The sequence below is a fragment of the Pelophylax lessonae genome (assembly GCF_965119305.1).
Source record: "Pelophylax lessonae genome assembly, chromosome: 5".
Lineage (NCBI taxonomy): Eukaryota > Metazoa > Chordata > Amphibia > Anura > Ranidae > Pelophylax > Pelophylax lessonae.
The window spans coordinates 455,625,355-455,643,197 of NC_138772.1; the positions used below are offsets into that span (position 1 = coordinate 455,625,355).

General features: G+C 37.1%; 1 protein-coding gene across 1 annotated transcript in view; it reads left to right on the forward strand.

Annotated features, from left to right (window-relative positions):
• LOC309555379 (uncharacterized protein) overlaps positions 1 to 17,843 on the forward strand; it is a 654,339-nt gene that overhangs the window by 184,191 nt on the left and 452,305 nt on the right. Inside the window, exon 13 of the mRNA XM_082257367.1 lies at positions 15,784 to 15,973. Within this exon, the coding sequence (XP_082113493.1) occupies positions 15,784 to 15,973 (190 nt within the window). The remainder of the gene's footprint in view (positions 1 to 15,783; positions 15,974 to 17,843) is intronic.

The following is a 17,843-nucleotide window of genomic DNA, read 5'->3' on the forward strand; positions in this document are numbered from 1 at the left end:
TTGAATATATTAAATTAGGATGTCGTAAAATAGGTATTTTTAAACTCAAAATCAACTTATTGACTAACTTTGTTTCATTCCAGCGGGTTATTAACTTGAAAAGGCCATTTCCACTCGGGACTATATATTTTATGCCGTGACTTGTGGTTTCAGGCGTGAGATCACTAGACAAATGTTAAACACCAAGATCCCATTACAGGGTGATTCATAGAATTTATCATTTCTTTTGCTGCATTCATAAGTGTTTATCATCATTATCTTCCTGTTTGCCAGAAGTGACTGAAACAATTGAGCAAAGTCAAAATAATAGTTTTCTGCTTTGAAAGGGGGAAAGAATGCAAGCTCCTCTGAGAGCGATCGTCCTTTGTTTTATCATGAAGTGGGAATAAACAAGATACAGTCCTCTGGCTGTTGCTCAACAGCAAATTCTGCTCTATATGTTTGTGGCAGTCTGAGGATTATAAAGGCTTTATTCTATAAACAGCTGGACTGGAGAACACTTGAATATGAAAATTAAAAAAAAAAAAAAAAAATGATTATCTGAAGGAATAAGTGTCTTTATTGCTCACAGCAACCAATCAGGCCCTGAGTCCTCTACAGCTCCAGATGTTACTGGTACATTTAAAATAAACCACATTAGAAAATAAGGATAGCAAGATAGATGTCTACCCAATAAGGACGAGTGATATGATGTCTGATATATAGAATCATATTTCTACTCTGGCAGGACCAGATGCAGTATTTTTTCCTACCTGCTGTGGATATAGTATCTGTCTAGTGATAGGCTGATTTTTCTCCATAGAAAATGGTATGAATGGCATCCACTTGCACAGTAAATATGTGCTTGTGTTAACCTCCCTGGCGGTATGATTCTTTCGGATTTTAGGTGCTGAAAGCGGTACCATTATTTTGCATGTAATTCGTAAGAATAAGCAGCCCAAACCACCTATTTACATGTTATTTTTTATTACTGTGCGCTCTTCTTTATAACATCTCGGGTATGATAAAGTTTGAAACACAAAATCATAAATTATAATATAATAAAAAACTATAAATAAGTTAAAGTATGTAAGTATGTATACATATATATATATATATATATATATACGTATATATATACAGTGTATGTATGTATGTGTATATATATATATATATATATATATATATATATATATATACACATAAAAAGTACAGTAAAACTGCAGGAAAGGGCACTGGGGGGCAAACTAATGTGATTTGTTTTATTTTGCATTGTATCAGTGTGTTTGATGTGTTTTACATTTTGAATTTGCCGCCGGTTCCACTCCCCTGCGAACTTCACGTCGCAGGAGACGGAAGCCGGGGGCACGGAGAGGATCGGGAGAAAGATCCGCCGGTGACAATGTAAGTAACCCCGCTTTCAGGATCCAGCGATCTTCCTAGCGGTACCCCGAGTGTGGCTCGGGGTTACCGCTTTTGGCTCTGAAATTTGACCCCGAGCCACGCTCGGGAATACCGCTAGGAAGGTTAACAGTTGTAAGCATTCATAATAATTCCCTTACTACTCCAATCGGTGCTAAAATTATGAAAATGAGGCTGTATTTGGGACAGGTCACTTAGATGCTAGGTAATAAAGGAGCTGTAGAAATATTCACCCTTTTTGCCCTAATATTCAGAAAGGATTTAACTAGACATGTACCAACATAAGAATGAAAGGAAATTGGGGGTAAAATGGGGAGCCACAGAAGGGGCCCTACCTGCATAAACCTACAGTTTGAATAATGGAGGGAGAGGGGGAAACATGAGGCATTAGTGGTTGTTTTGTAGAAAGAACCAATCATCTCTTAATATAAAAATAATACTTTTTAACATGAATACGGTATGGCACAGTCACCTTCTTAGACTTCACACAGAGACAGAAATAAATTTTAGTTTTGTGTCTTGAAATGTGTTCCTGAGCCTAGAATTGGTTTGCAAAAGATGTTTGATATTGTTGATTGTAGATATTCAATGACAGGATGCATGTGTTAGGGTTATCAAAATCCATGTAGGATAAAAAAAATATTATTAAAAGTGTTTGGTACCCCAACAATTCATATTCCTGATATGTACCTGCTGTACCATGTACTTACATAGTTACATAGTTAGTCAGGTTAAAAAAAGACACACATCCATCTGGCTCAACCAATAAAAAACAAACAAAAAAGAAAACAGTAATGAAAACCCTACTATACAATCCCATATATACACAATCCTATACCCGCAGTTGATCCAGGGGAAGGTGAAAAAAACCCCAGCTATTATTACTTGCATGAGAAGGTATCCTATTCTCTTTGTCTTGCTTCCTTTATGTGAAATCCCTGGTGTTCCTGCCAGCCCCCTTGTTTTCCTAATAAAACTAACCCCACTAATCAGGAGAACACACCATGGTCAGTTCTCTAGCTATGCTGGGAACTTAGTTTACTCTCCTGTAATGATCGTGTCCTGACACGCTCCTGCTGCACAGCCACTGGGAAGCTCAGTGTGCTGCTGCTTCTCCTCCCTTCAGCTCTTATAGTCGAGAACAGATGGAATGTGATCACTTAGAAAAAAAGGGAAAAGGTATTTGCAATGTTTTTTTTTTTATATCTATACAAAAATGTTTTGCCTTTTATTTCTATTTTTAAATTGAATGACTTGTTTTACAAGCTGAGGATTTAAAATCACGTTAACATGTCAATTAAAATGTGAAGAACTTATAATTTAGACTACTAGGTTATATATAGGAAATAAAAGTAGTGGAGACCTGCTTGAGGTGATAATCCTAAATACAGTATTTAGTCTCATTTTTATATTGTAAGTATTTTTATCTTGCATTTTGACCAAAACTGAAAACACAAATCCTGAAAGGCAGTTCCTTATTGTGCCTCAAAGGATGTCCCGTGACAGAAAGAACACCCAGTACTGTATTCACTTTAGATGTTTTAGAACAAAATTGTGGATGTGATACTCATGAGTCTTTTCATAGCATTGTTGGGTTGTATTTAATAATAAATGACTATTAATATGAATAATTTGTTTGTACTTTAAAGTAAGACTGAGAAAGGATTAGAGGAAGAATTGTGCTTTGTGTGCTGTGTTTTAGTACCCACTGTGTTAAGTTCTAGTTTTTCCTCAATTCCCCCTGTTGCGGAGCTTCCTCAAGCTGTTGCTGTCGTGTAGTTAATTGATGAGCATGATCACTAAGGATAACAAGCTAAGCTAATGTGAAATATTTATGTAAATGGCTAGTAGTAGTTGGTCACATTCAACTAAACTTGTTGTTTAACCACTTCAGCCACAGAAGGTTTACCCCCCTTCATGACCAGGCCATTTTTTGTGATACGGCACTGCATTACTTTACTTGACAGTCATACAGTGATGTGACACTGTACACAAAACAATTTCTCCACAATTAGAGCTTTCTTTTGGTGATATTTGACCACCTCCGCAGATTTTATTTTTGTTCTATAAACAGAAAAAGACCGAGAATTTTGAAAAAAAAAACAGTATTTTTTTACATTACACATCCAATAAAAAAAATGTAAAAAATCAAATTTCTTCTTCAGTTTAGGCCAATATGTATTCTGCTCCATATTTTTGGTAAAAATAAAACCCAATAAGCATATATTAAATTGGTTTACGCAATAGTTTTAGCATCTACAAACTATGGGATATTTATTATTTTTTTTTACCAGTAATGGTGGCGATCAGTGACTTATAGCGGAATTGCAACATTGCGGTGACCAATTGGACACAGTGACACTTTTGACACATGTTTGGGGACCAGTGACACCAATACTGGGATCAGTGCTAAAAAATATGCATTGTAGCTGTACTATTGACACTGGCAGACATAAAAACAGAAGAGGACAGGCGCCACTCAGTAACAAGCAAAGTTTATTGCACAAAGGACATAGCACACTTACATAGAGATTAGGTTCGGTCTTCTCCTGATGGCTTCTCTACCCCTGTATGGCATGGCGCTTCTTCCTGACAGCCGGACCCACCGGACCAGCAGCCGGGAGATGACGCCACTGAATGAATTCCAATGGGGGAGCAGGACCAAACCACAGACGGCGGTGAACTGCTCATCGGCTACTGATGACGAGCGGTTCACCGCCGTCTGTGGTTTGGTCCTGCTCCCCCATTGGATTTCATTCAGTGGCGTCATCTCCCGGCTGCTGGTCCGGCGGCAATAAACTTTGCTTGTTACTGAGTGGCGCCTGTCCTCTTCGATTTTTATGTGTGTCAGCGGGATTCTGGCTTTTGCCTGCCTACTGCGCTGCCCTCGGAATCAACATCGGATCTATGCACTTCTCTCCACCCTATCCACATCCCAGTACGGGTCCCACTGGTCGGCACAAGCGCCCAACACATCTCCCTTTTTATTGACACTGGCAGGGAAGGGGTTAACATCAGCGGCAATCAAAGGGTTAAATGTGTCCCCGGGGGGTGCTTGTACTGTAAGAAGACAGAGATCCGTGTTCCTGCTTAGCAGAAACACAAGATCTGTCTTCTCCTATCACAGAATGGCGATCTGCCTTGTTTACTTAGACAGACCTCCGCTCTTTCTGCCTTGGGAACAATCGGCGGGTCCCAGCGAACATCAGCTGATTGGCTCCCACTGTGCCTAATTACATCTGAAGCTGGTCAGCGGCAGCGCGGGTGCACGTCCCAGACCAGGAAAAGCAAAATCACGTACAGGTACATGATTTTGTGCTGAGAGGCTGCCCGCTGCATTTAATCATGTGGGGCAGTCCAGAAGCTGTTAACGTTGACATTTGTTGCCACTCATTCAGGTAGCTTTCTCAGTTTAAGCTACTTGTCGAAACATCTTCAACATTACAGAACAAGTCCAGGTGATTGTGACTAACTACTACTTGATATACCATGGCCTGAACAAATGAGAAACTTCACAAATATGTTGTCGAAAAACTTTCCAAGAAATTTGCTGTGATGCAGTGATGTGAAAAACACGCCACACTAAATCGCACGGTACTGCTGTACCTTGCGATCTGGTGTTTGCAAAAGCATTGCATTTGCAAGCTGTGTTTGGGGTGCCATTACCAATGTATTGTCCCCTGCAGCAGATTGCAAAGGCAGCATGTTTTGAATGCAATGAAGGAAGCGTACACAGAACAAACCTTTTCTGCATGTTCTGGTGTGAACTGACCCTAAAAGGCTAAGAATGTTACTAATGGTTTTGATCTCTTCTTGTTAAGCAGTGATAAGGAAGTTCCTTACACATCTTCATGGAGAGCCGGCCTGACATACATCATCCAATGGGTCTGCATGCTGGCTGAGAAAAATATGTTTTGAGAACCTCCCTCACAGCTGATAGAATGTGTCACAAAGCAAAATATCTAGTTTAGATGCCTCTAGTGGAAACAGCCGTCACTGTACTCATTGAGGGAATTAGTTCCAGGGCAGTAAATCCACTCACACTAAATCTAAATAGTATCAGGTACACCATCCTGTCAAGTCATGAGTCAGGAGATGGGAGCTTCTCTGAGGCTTCTTACACAGGTTTTTTCCTTAATGCCAATTTGTCTTTAAAATTGTAGCACTTTAGTTTACAGATGATCTACATAGGTGACTGTTTATTATATGTTACCAGCAATTTGTTGGCCTTCACCTCATTTGTAGCACATTGGTTATGGTGTTTTGAATAAAAAGCAGATGTTTGCAAAGGGTTAAATTGCTTATTAGCTTAAAGAGGTGTTTCTTGAAGCCTCACCCCTTTGACCCACTTACCCTCACCTTCACCACACCACCCCACCCTCGCCACTCTGTTGGTCTGTCCATGCCCTCATGAAAAGCCCTGCTCTTCAGAGTGTGGGAAAGCATGTCACCTCCTCCCATGATGCGGAGCTTGGGCCTGAGCAGCCAATAGCCAGCTCCAAACGCTGACTTCTGAGGAGGAGGAAAAGCTGTCATCCCTGTGTATACTCCAACCATCTGACACAGAGCTTACACAGGATTTTCTAACCTGGCTCCCAGGAAATTCTGTCACTTTGCCTTTTCAAATTTCAATTCAAAATTATATGTAAACTCTCCCCTTGTAAAATAACTCATTAAGTTTAAAGCAGAAATAAAAGGCATAACATTTGTATATAGCTATAGAAACTGTATAAATGCCTTTTTACAGCTGGAGAATTGAACATGCTGTGTTCTTCTGCTTAGGGTGGTCAGAGCACTTGATAGAAAAGCAGAGGAACTGGCAGGAACACCAGGGGAGGGGGGGGGGATTTACTAAAATCTGGTGTAATTGCAGCCTCCAGGTTTTGTTGCCAAAGTTTAATTGAACAAGCTGAAGTTAGAAGCTTGTTGACTACCATACAGAGCTACACCAGAATCAGAGTGCGCCAGTTTTATTAAATCTACCCCCAGGGCTTTCACACAAAGAAATCGTTACTAAGAGAACAGGATACTTTTTCATACAAGTACATGGTACAGCAGGCACATATCATCCTTAAAGTGATAGTCTCTATGAGATTAAAATCACTCGTGTAGTTTAGCCTTTTGTGGTTAGCATGGTGGTATTGCAGTACTGGTGTCAGTTTTATACCACAGACACTATTTTCAGGGTGTTTATATGTTCTTTCTATGTTTGCATGGGTTTCCACCAGGTGCACCAATTCCCAGTATCATATATTAAAATTATGAGGGATTGGAATTGGTGTGTGTGTGTCAGGAACATTATAGGGGCAGGGGTGAACATGTATTTAACCAGTTTACGACCGCCCGCCGCAGATGTACTGCGGCAGGCAGCTGCTCCCAGGCTAATCACCGACATGTACAGCACTCACTCTTGGGAGTCTAGGGGGTGAGCGTGCACCGCCGGCAGCACGCTCCCGCCCCCGCTCATCAGTGGGGAAGCCCCATTACAGCGGGAAGGCAGCTCCGATTGCCGCCTGACAGCCGCGATCGTTCCCTGCTGAGAGAGGACAGTCGGCTGTTGTAAACACAGCTGACCGTCCTTCTCCCTGGAATGATCATAAAGCCTCTATATAGGATCACATGTCTCTATGGTCATTTCAGAAGCCACACCCCCATATAATTAGAATCACTCCCCTAGGCTCACATTTAACCCCTTGATCACCCACAGGGTTAACCCCTTCCCTGCCAATGGCATTATTACAGTAACAGTGCATAGTTTTAGCACTGATTACTGTAGTAATGTCACTGATACCCCCAAAAGTGTCAAAAATGTCAGTTAGGGGTCCGATCTGTCCACCGCAATGTCGCAGTCCTGCAAAAAATCGCAGACCGCCGCCATTACTAGTAAAAAAAAAAAAAACAATAAAAATTACTTCAATCTTTCCCGTAGTTAGTAGACACGATAACTTTTGCGCAAACCAATCAAAATATGCTTGTACGTTTTTTGTTTTTTTTTTACCAAAATATGTCGCAGAAAACAAATTGGCCTAAAATGTTAAAAAAATGTTGATTTCTAATTTTTGTTTGGGGAATGTCCTATAGCAGAATGTGAAATATATATATATATATATATATATATATATATATTTTTTTTTTTCAAAATTGTCGCTCTTTTTTTTGTTTATAGCGCAAAAAATAAAAATTGCACAGGTGATCAAATACCACCAAAAGAAAGCTCTATTTGTGAGGAAAAAAACATAAGTTTAGTTTAAGTACAATTGTCTTGTGCAATTGTCCGTTAAAGTAGCGCAGTGCCAAATTGCAAAATAGGGCCTGGTCAGGAAGGGGGTAAAATCTTCCGGGGCTGAAGTGGTTAAGGAAGGAAAGTACTCTGCATACAGCTGTTTAAGGGTTGGAGGGTCAGTACCTCTGAATATCTAGTATATGCTTATCTTGCATATAATACAATGATGATTATTTGAGAAGTGAGAACAGTCAAAAGGAAATCTTTTGGGTTAAGAACACTCACTTTAGCAGATGCTGGTGACGTATTTCGGAAGAAGGGAAAGCTCTAGAACAGGTATAGTAACAGTCTATGGTACATTACCAGTTCGCTGCTCGAGCACGTTATTTATTATTATTATTATACAGGATTTATATAGCGCCAACAGTTTGTGCAGCGATTTACAATATGAGGGAAGACAATACAGTTACAATACAATACAGGAGGAATTAGAAGGCCCTGCTCTTTAGAGCTTACAATCTAGAAGATTTTACTTGGAACGGTCATGTCTGGCTCTCCGGTGAACTCGTTTAAGTACAGCGTCGCGCGACTGCGCAATTGTCCGTTAAAGTAACGCAGTGCCGAATTGCAAAATAGGGCCTGGTCAGGAAGGGGGTAAAACCTTCCGGGGCTGAAGTGGTTAATGTATATTCTATAATGTGCTATTAAAATATAAAATAGGTAACCTAAGTGAACTTCTACAGATTGTTACAAACAGTGTTTAAGTATGAATAAAACACTCAGCTGTTTCTTTTAGGTCCCTTATTTAAGTAAAAGAAACCTTTCTACTTTCATTCTTCACCATGGGACATGTCAGTAACATGCCGGCTTACAATGACACTTTTTAATGTTTACACATGTCTACAGAATTACATTTTTCATCATTGGTCTTCTCAGATCAACCAAAATATATCAACAATACACATGTTCTAGTATGAAAGATATGAGACGAAAGCTGCTTTAAAAGCTTTATTTAATTTAAACCCTTTAAATGGGAGGAAAACAAAAGAGCAATCAAAACAAAAGCCAGAGATGGCATAGAGTGCTGTGTGAGATGGGTGTGCCAAGAGTGTTTTTATCTGCCATCAGATTGCACGTTTCTCTGTAGTCCTGAGCAGTGTTAATTCAAGGTAAATGACTTTCACTGCCTGTCATAGCTTTCCTCCTCGATTGGATCTGCTGTGAAATGAAATCCCAGAATGAGATCCTGGCACACACTTTACTGTCAGCCTGTCTGTGTGCTTGTCACATGACTGCAATCCCTTCTCTGCTGTCTGTGTGTGTGAATATATTTCTTCCCTCTTCACTACAATATGTGCAAGCTATAAAGAATGATACTAGTGCAGTGTCTCCCAAAGTGTGGGGCCACTCATATACTTTAAAACATTGTCTGATTGTAATGCATTTTCTTTGCTTCCTTAATTATCTCCTTTATATTAAACTGCCTTCCTTTTCATATTTTCACAATTCTTCATTTTGCTCTGTCCTCCTTGGCTCATCCATTTTTGCAGATTTTGCTGCTTGGTGATATGGGATTTTTACACCACATGCTTATAAAGTAAAGTAAAAATACTGTATATAATTTATGAAGTGATTCATGCATCTTTCATTTTTTGTATTAAGTCCAAAGGTGAATTGACCGTAAAACAGCCCCCAATTCTAGTTCTTTGCCAAATTCTATAATTTTCTAATGGTTTTAGAACAATGTGATTGGGCTACCTGAACTAACCACATTTCACTTTATTGAATTCATATTGAAAGATTAAATCTCTTTGGTTGCTTTTTATTAATGAAGTTTAGGCCATTTAGACATTTATCCTATTAAATAGGTCAGGTTGTGATAGCAGCCATGGTCCTGGTTGACTTTAAGGCTACATGTACTCGGGACGTTTTAAAAAGTCCTTTGAACGCTGGAATTTAGCAGCTATGTAAAGGACGTTTAAAACGTCCGTTGTGTCGCGTTTGCAGCCGCATTTAGCGGCATTTAGCGGGCGTTTGTGCTCAGATCCGTTTTTAGAGGACAAAAAATCATTCCCCTTTAAACAGTAAAAACACAAGCGCTAAACGCGGGTGATCGCGTTCGGTCACGTTTTGCGTTTGAAACGCCGGTAAACACACGTTCTGAACATCCTGAACGCAAATAATTGCTTTCCAAAAAACGGCACTGAACTCAACTGCCTGTAACTGACTGTAAACGACTCAGTGTACATGGACAGCTAAGATAACATAGAGGTGGGTTCAGGGGCTTCTGAAAAAAACGCCCAACTGCTCCTAAACGTCCGTTTACAAGTAGCAGTGTACATGAGGCCTAAAATCCAACTTGGCAACTCACTGAGAGATGGGACAGCAATGTTTCAACTTTTTACTTTGGTGATTTTACTGTTTGTTTGGGAGTAGATAAACCAAAAAATGTATACACTTATAGAAAATGTTAAATGCCTCCAAAGGTGTCCCATATTTACTAATGGAGTTTCAAACCTCTGAGTGAATGAATCCCTTTGAGATTCATTGCAGAAGTGGGTAAAGAGTTCCTTGAGGTTCTGCCAACCCATTTCCTTCTCATTAGCTTCTTTTTTCATCCAGTGATTGTAAACATTGTAACATTCTTTATTACAGTTTTTCTAAAATCAATTGAAACTCCAGTATAATGCATAGGGGAAAAAGAAGACCCTGAATTGTTTTTAAACCCTCTCTGGTGAAGACACACATGCTTGCTGAATGACATTTTGTCTAATACTATCATAGAAGGATGACACTCTTAAACCTTTTACTCACCCATACAACACCAGATGCCCAGTGTACAAGGCCAGTTTCATTGGATGAGTGGGGTGTTCTTTTTTTCATTAGAAACATAAAAGAAGAGGCAGATTGCAGATTAGCCTGATTATTTTCTCATTTTTCTTCTACCAATATCTGCAAGCTGCAAATCTACCTGTTCCATGTGGCTCATCTGTGTACTGCTTTTTTTTTATACTGAAACCATTTTCAAACATATACTGTAAAATATAAAATGAAATAATTGCAACAATAATAGTTAAACACCTTTTCAACTTAGGCACACATCATAGTATGGCCTTCACACATGTAACAAGCAATTAGATGTCAGTGCTGCCTAAAGCATCCACTCAAATGACCTCTATTGAATCTCTGATAATAATGTCTCTGATGTGTTTAATTCTGGTAGCAGCATCTTTCTTTTCTTTGTTTTTTATATCATGGTTGAGGTCTTAAGTACAAAGAGAAGTGATGCCCTGTAACCAATAGCAACCCATCAATAATATCTTTACAATAGTGTAAGGCTGGCCATACACAGTTTGAACCAGGCACAGATTTGAACCATTAACGGGCAGGCTGAATGTACCAGGTTGGTTGATCAATCAGCCTGGGTGCAGCCATCCTGCCGGATTCTCTTGCGATTATCGCTAGTGACTGCTATAGCTGCTAGTGATAATCACTGCCTTCTCAGCACGGCAACCCGTGGTTGCAGGAAAGAAATTTGCACCCTGTATAGCCTACTTTAACACACACTGCCCTGACTTTGTGATATATTTCTAATATTACTAAATATAGCACATGCATGCCTTTTAGGGAGCTAGTACATCCCAAAACGCATAGTAGCCTGTCAGAAATTTGATTTTAATGCATCAGGCTACTATAAACTGAGGTTTAATTTCTTGTATTTTGTTGCTTCAGTAGGCACATAACTGTTGCAGTTTGTATTGCCAAACTGAATGAATCCATGTTTTTTAGCACTCGAAGCAATAGAGAATAAAGTGTATTTGGTCAGGTGTTCAGTAAACATATATAAATGGCACAGGAAACCTTTTTTTATGCTGAACACAAAAAAAAAACATACAGGGCAAAAAGGGTTGGAGTCCTGTAGTCAAATATTAATGAAGTCATTGTGAATGTTATAGACAGACAATGTCAGCACCTTCATTTTCCACTTCCCTATTCACAGCCTAGCCAGATACTTGATTCTAGATAAAACCCCTAGAGGTCTACTGCAAATTCTTTTTCAATACAACCAGATCATTGCAGATAATTGTATTACACAGGGTATTGATCCAAGATCGCCGTTCACCGGAAGCCTGTGTGTATATATGGCTTTTTCAGGTTTGTTTTTTTTTTTTTTATACTTTTCTGTTTGCCGTTGTTTTACAAAGCATATTATAACCTTTCCTATTTATTGTTCGCACATCATATGAGTGTGCCTTTGTGTGATTCACCTGTAAGGAAAAGCAAGGTGGAAACATCAGAGAAATTACCTCTTTACAACAATCTATTGATCACTTTAAATCAAAGAAGTATGTTTGACATGAGATTACCTGCCAGTTTGAACATTAGGTACACTATGTTATAGCTCGGGGCAGTTGTAAGTCTGCCAAAGGGATTGTAAATAAAGCATGCAGCTGCTAGTGCCTCTGGCCTGGGATCAACTAGAGCTCAAATCCAGGGCATGGGTAAACGTAAACCAATTTAACCCTTCTTTTTCAGCACCTCACTTCTTTTTTTTCATGAACAGGTGCTCTTTAGCTCCCTTGTTTTATTTATTTTTTTTTTTTTCAGTGTGATTTCTTTACTTAAAACTACATTTTCCACTTTATAAATAAATGCAGGCATTCTAACACTAATTGTGTTCATGTTTAAATTTATAAGTAAATTAAAGTTTTGCATTTTTTTGGAAAATGGAATTATCTTTTATATTACTCTTAATTTTATTACTAATAATGATTTCTGGTAATTACGTTTTTAATTTTTTTTTTTTTACATTTTTAAAAATTAATTTTTAAAATATTGTTATGTTCACATAAATAAGCAAATCACATGCTTCTAATTTTAACTGTACATTTTTGCAGTCCACTCATTTTGTTTCAATATGGATACTGCATTTCTTTAAATTTATTTAGCATTTTAAAAAAAACAATGGCATTTGAATGGTTGCATAGTGCAAAAATAAAATGAAAATGCCCTGGTGTTTATGCTTTATCATACAGCTAGAGTGTGATTTCCGAAGCTGCTGGACTTTCGAATAAATTCAATTGCAGCATCATTTAAGGATGTCTTGTTTCTTAAAGGGCATCGGTGGCCCCTTTTCTTGTAGCCTATATATAGTTGCTTGTAGCATTGAGCCATGCTACCTTGTGTCATACATTTCTTTTTTTTTTTTTTACATTTGTATCTTACCTTTTATTTAAAATGTTGTGTAATTCAAATATTTTGAGGTCCTTTTTTTCGGTCTTCTTAACTCAAATTTTTATTATTATAGATATGTGTGAGTAGGTTTGTGTGCAAACATACCGTAAACATGAAAATCATAAATGTGTGTGTATGGAAGTCTGTCTGTCTCTGACTGTTTATATACACAAGCGCACATATAACTGATGCATGTAGTACCCTTGTGTGTGTGTGTGTGTGTGTGTGTGTGTGTGTGTGTGTGTGTGTGTGTGTGCGTATGTATGTATGTATATATATATTTGTGTGTGTATATATATATATAAATATATATGTGTGTGTGTGTGTGTGTGTGTATATATATATATATTTATATGTGTATATATGTATGTATACATGTGTGTGTATATATATATATATATATATATATATATATATATATATATATGCACACACATATACACACACACATATAATACTACAATTTCCTGCTGTGCAATTCAGGGAAAGTGATTGCCTTCCAGGGACTGATGTTTTCTACATAAGCTGATACACACCTGGTAAAGGGAACAAAATGTTGCCTCATCTAAAACATTCAAGGCTTGACACTTGCAAAGCCAAAACCATTGCTTTAGAGTGAGGGGAAAAAAGCTGATTTACTGTGTGATTACATTTCCTTTATTGGGTAATGGCAGCACTCCCCGCTCCCCTTTCCCCCTTAGTGAGATTTTGTTTTACAGCCTGGAGGGTTTATCTTAGATTTTGAAAGGAGTCTCACTTGAAGTTGTTCATTAGATTGCGTCCGTATTTCAACACGTGTTGAAATTATTAAACGTTCCACTCATTTGCTCAAAGAGATGCAGATGTACTTGGAAGTTAACCCTTCTTTTCCCAAGTGGGACCTGCTGCGGAGTGCATTGCAGCACACACTGCCACTTAAACCATATGCTAGTTTATAAAGAAAATTCTGAGGGTAGTGTGATTATGGTAATGTATTGATTTTTCATAAAAAAAAAAAAAAAAAAGTGTAATTTCTCCTTGTAATTTCCCAACTCTACCTTTTTAAATTTGTGCTTTTTATTTGTATTCTTTTTTTTTTTTTTTTTTTTGGTCTTTTGTTAAACGGAACAAATTTTTTTTGCATATTTTTGTTTGTTAAAAGGACCCATGAAAATAGCATGTTTAGGTGCAATAGTGTTGCCCCATGATTAAGAAATAAAATAAAAATGGCATTTTGTGCTCAAATACATTACACATCACTATTATTGTTTGTTAATTGTGCAAATAAACTAATTTAACGAATCAGAAATGAAACAAATTGAGCCGATTAATTAGTTGTGACAGCCAGCATATAATTGTCCAAATGACTATATAAATTGGTGTGGAAATACCCCCCTTTTGTTATATTTGCCACCATCCTTGTATACACCTATGCAGTTTTAAATATGTATATAAAGAAAGTATCTTATGGTGACACTGTAAGCTTTCTGAAATAGACATATTTTCAGCTGTGTTGCTTTTTAGTTGTAGTAGTTTTCGGATTTTCTATTTTGTGATTTCTTTAAGGGGTGACTAAATAGCATTTTTCGCATATGTAATTAGCAAGGAATCTATAAGGACGTGAGAAAAGTTTTCCACCATTGACATTGATTCTGTTGCAGCTCTCTTCCATTGATATCATATCTAACCTTTTAAAATGTGATCAATGATGCCACATGATTAATCTTTAAGATACATAAAGTGTGCTTCTGTTCAGCGGCAGATGTTTCAGATATCCAGCTATATGATATCCACCTTTGCAAGACAGATGATGATAATTCACTGAGTTAAGATGCTTGTCTCACGCCTTCGGGCAAGTTCAGAGAAAAAAAAATAAAGTAGGGCCTTTCGGATCAATATCAAAGTGTTTAGTTCATTCCTACTGCATGTTGATGGCTTAGACATTCTTTAAAGTATGCAAATTTTAAACAACTGCGATTAGCAAACATTTGCAGCATAATGACAGCAATATGAAGTCAATATATTTTGATCAAATATTAAAATTGAATATAGAAAATCATACCAAATGTATGTGATCAATGGATAGATAGACACACAAACACACAGACACATAGATTTGTATATTTTTATTTTGTATTAATATAGTGCTAATTTATATATTCCACCGCTTTCCGAGATAGATGTGTATTTGTGTATGTATTGTGTATATATGTACATAGTAATAGCATGCACATGCAATATTCATAGATAGATATATACATTCTTATTTTATTTCCTATGGACGATGTAAAAAGTTATACTGTATATTTATTTTTTAATAAAGGCTGTGCTGAAGAAACAGGCAATATTTGTATTTGATAGGCAGCAAGCTTTTTATTCAAATTGTCTCCACATATCATTTTGGACGGCGGTCAACAAAGAACAAAGGGAAATGTCTTTGTCTTAAAATGGCTTTTTTGCAGAAAAAAAGACCTGCTAGTGTCTGCTCTATTTATTCTTGGGCTGGTTACTGAGCGCCATCTATTGGTTGACCTTGAAATCACTAGCAATGCTTTGAAACAACCATAGCAATAGGTCTAAATAAATTGACTAACAGTGCAAGCCATGAAGTGCTATGTTTTAACTGTCGTATATGTTTGCTATTAAGTTTAAAACGGATTCACGGCACTGTTTGTAAAGTTAGTAGCAATTGTAAATTTAAGTTTATTTGTGTAAGAAGTACATGGGGTTTATAAGTTAATGTTGGCAGAGTAAGAGTTAAAGCATGGTCTGACCTATGGAAATACAGACTTTTTGATTATTAAGATATGAACATTAAACTTGTCAAAAGGATTCATTTTAGGAATTAGAATAAGATAATAACAGAAAGAAAGCTTAAAGTAAAACTATGCATTTTCTTTACTATTCTTTGCTATGTTTTTTTTTTTTTTCTTGCTATCCTTTAGCACAAGAACTTGCCAGTCAAGAAGAAAAACTTCTTCTACTGGAATCCAGCTTGAAAGCAACTCAAGAGCAGCTAAGCGAGCAAATAGCTGAGACCGTTCGCCAAGAACAGAACAGCAGAAAATACCAGACAGACCTGAAGATCCTTAAAGAACGACTCACAGCTTCGGAGGAAGAAAATAGTGAATACAAGTGAGTGACCACTGACATATATTTTAAAGCAGGCTAGATCGCTATATATTCTATCAGCCTAGCTGCTCTGAGCATGCTTGTGCATCACACATTAAACTAAGTTTATCTTATTTCAGTTTCCCCTGCAGAATTGCATGTTACTCTATATTCATATTCATGCAGTTGCATGTGTAAATATTCGATTCCTAAGCAGAGCATTAAAGGATCATGTTTCTCTTAGCGTGTTCCAGGAAACAAGGTGTCGGCATTCCTTTTAGAAGTCTTCTATGGCACCGCAGTGGGGGCAAAAGTCTTAATTTTCCAACACTGAAGAGTACAAAGGTTACATATGGCTCTTGTTGTCTCTTCTTCTTTGTTAAAGCAGCTGACTTGAAGCAAGATGGTACCAAATTATGCTGAATGCTCTGATTGCATTTCTTTCCTGTTACTTCACTGAAGGAAGACAGATCAAAATAGCCATAATTTTAAACTGGATCTTTGATAAGAGCTCAGCATTCATGATAGAGGCCCCTGTTCACTCTATATGCGTCTTCAAAAAACAAAAAGATGCATTATTTACCTCTTATTGCTGTGCTTTAAAGTCAGACATGTGCCAGAGTTGAATGTCTAAAGGTCTTTAATGACCTGTTTACTAAATCCTCCAAAATAATGATCTATCACAATGTCCTTATTATATATCAGGTTGTCTTTTTACATCCAGAGTGTACATCTACAACAGTTTTGTGTATTTTACATAATTGGGCCTCATTATGGTTATATTAATAAGTTGTTGTGCCTTTATTTTGGTGTAGTGTAGTTATTTGTCAGGTTTCCCAATCTGACTGTGTCCGCCCCTTTAATTGAATAATTTGTGTACCAGGCTATCCCCCTTTTCTAAGCTTTTCATATTGAGGTTGAAAAATAATCTGATACCGAGACGTAAGTGTAGCAAAAGTTTCAGATTGCCTTACCAAATCTTCCCAAACTCAGTTGAAGGTTATCTGACTGAGCAGCGCATGGATATTAGATTTTCTTAATTGAATTGAAAGTTTGGAGTGACGACTTGTGTAGTCATAATATGTGCTGGGGGTTGTTGTGGAGCACACAGTTTGGGTCTAGTGAATGAAACTTAGGTCATGCATTTTACAAAGCACTTAAAATAATCTCTGCCACTGCTCCTTAAACTATCTGCAAAGTTTTGAAGCTGACCTCCTACTGTGTGAAAAGTGATACCCCATTCACAGGAGCCAAAGCCCTAAGTAGGCCTATAAACATGTTTATTAATATGAATTGTTAATATTATTAAGCAAAAAGAATCAACAGTTGGTTGTTGGTTCCTTTTTTGCTTTTTTTTTTTTTACATTTTTTTTTTTAAAGAAAAAAATGTAATACTGAACAGTACAAACTTAGTTTTTTTTTTAACCTGTATTATTATTGTAATTGAAGGGCATTATTTATAATACTGAGTGTAAATTATTCAAGTATGCAAAATATGTTTACACAGTAGGTAGCGTGATTGGCATACAAAATGTAAGTGCATTCCTTAGTTGTATAATGATAACACTGTTATAAAATATTAACAGTTCTAAAAAAGCACTATGCTTAAAAAGTTGGTGTTCTGGGACCGTTATTAAATATTTTCATTATTAATTTATTTTTTTTGCTATTTATGCTAGTTTATAATATATAGAGTGTTTAATTTAAAGCATTTTTTTGCAAAACTATATAAAAAAAAATAATAGTATCATAAGAAAACTTTTTTTTTTTTTTTTTTTTAGAATAATTAAAGTTTATAGGGTGAACTTATTTTTTTTTTTTTCTATTAGTGAATACATTTTTTTTCTGTGTATGACAGTTGAAAATTTGATGATGATTTAAATTCTGATATCAC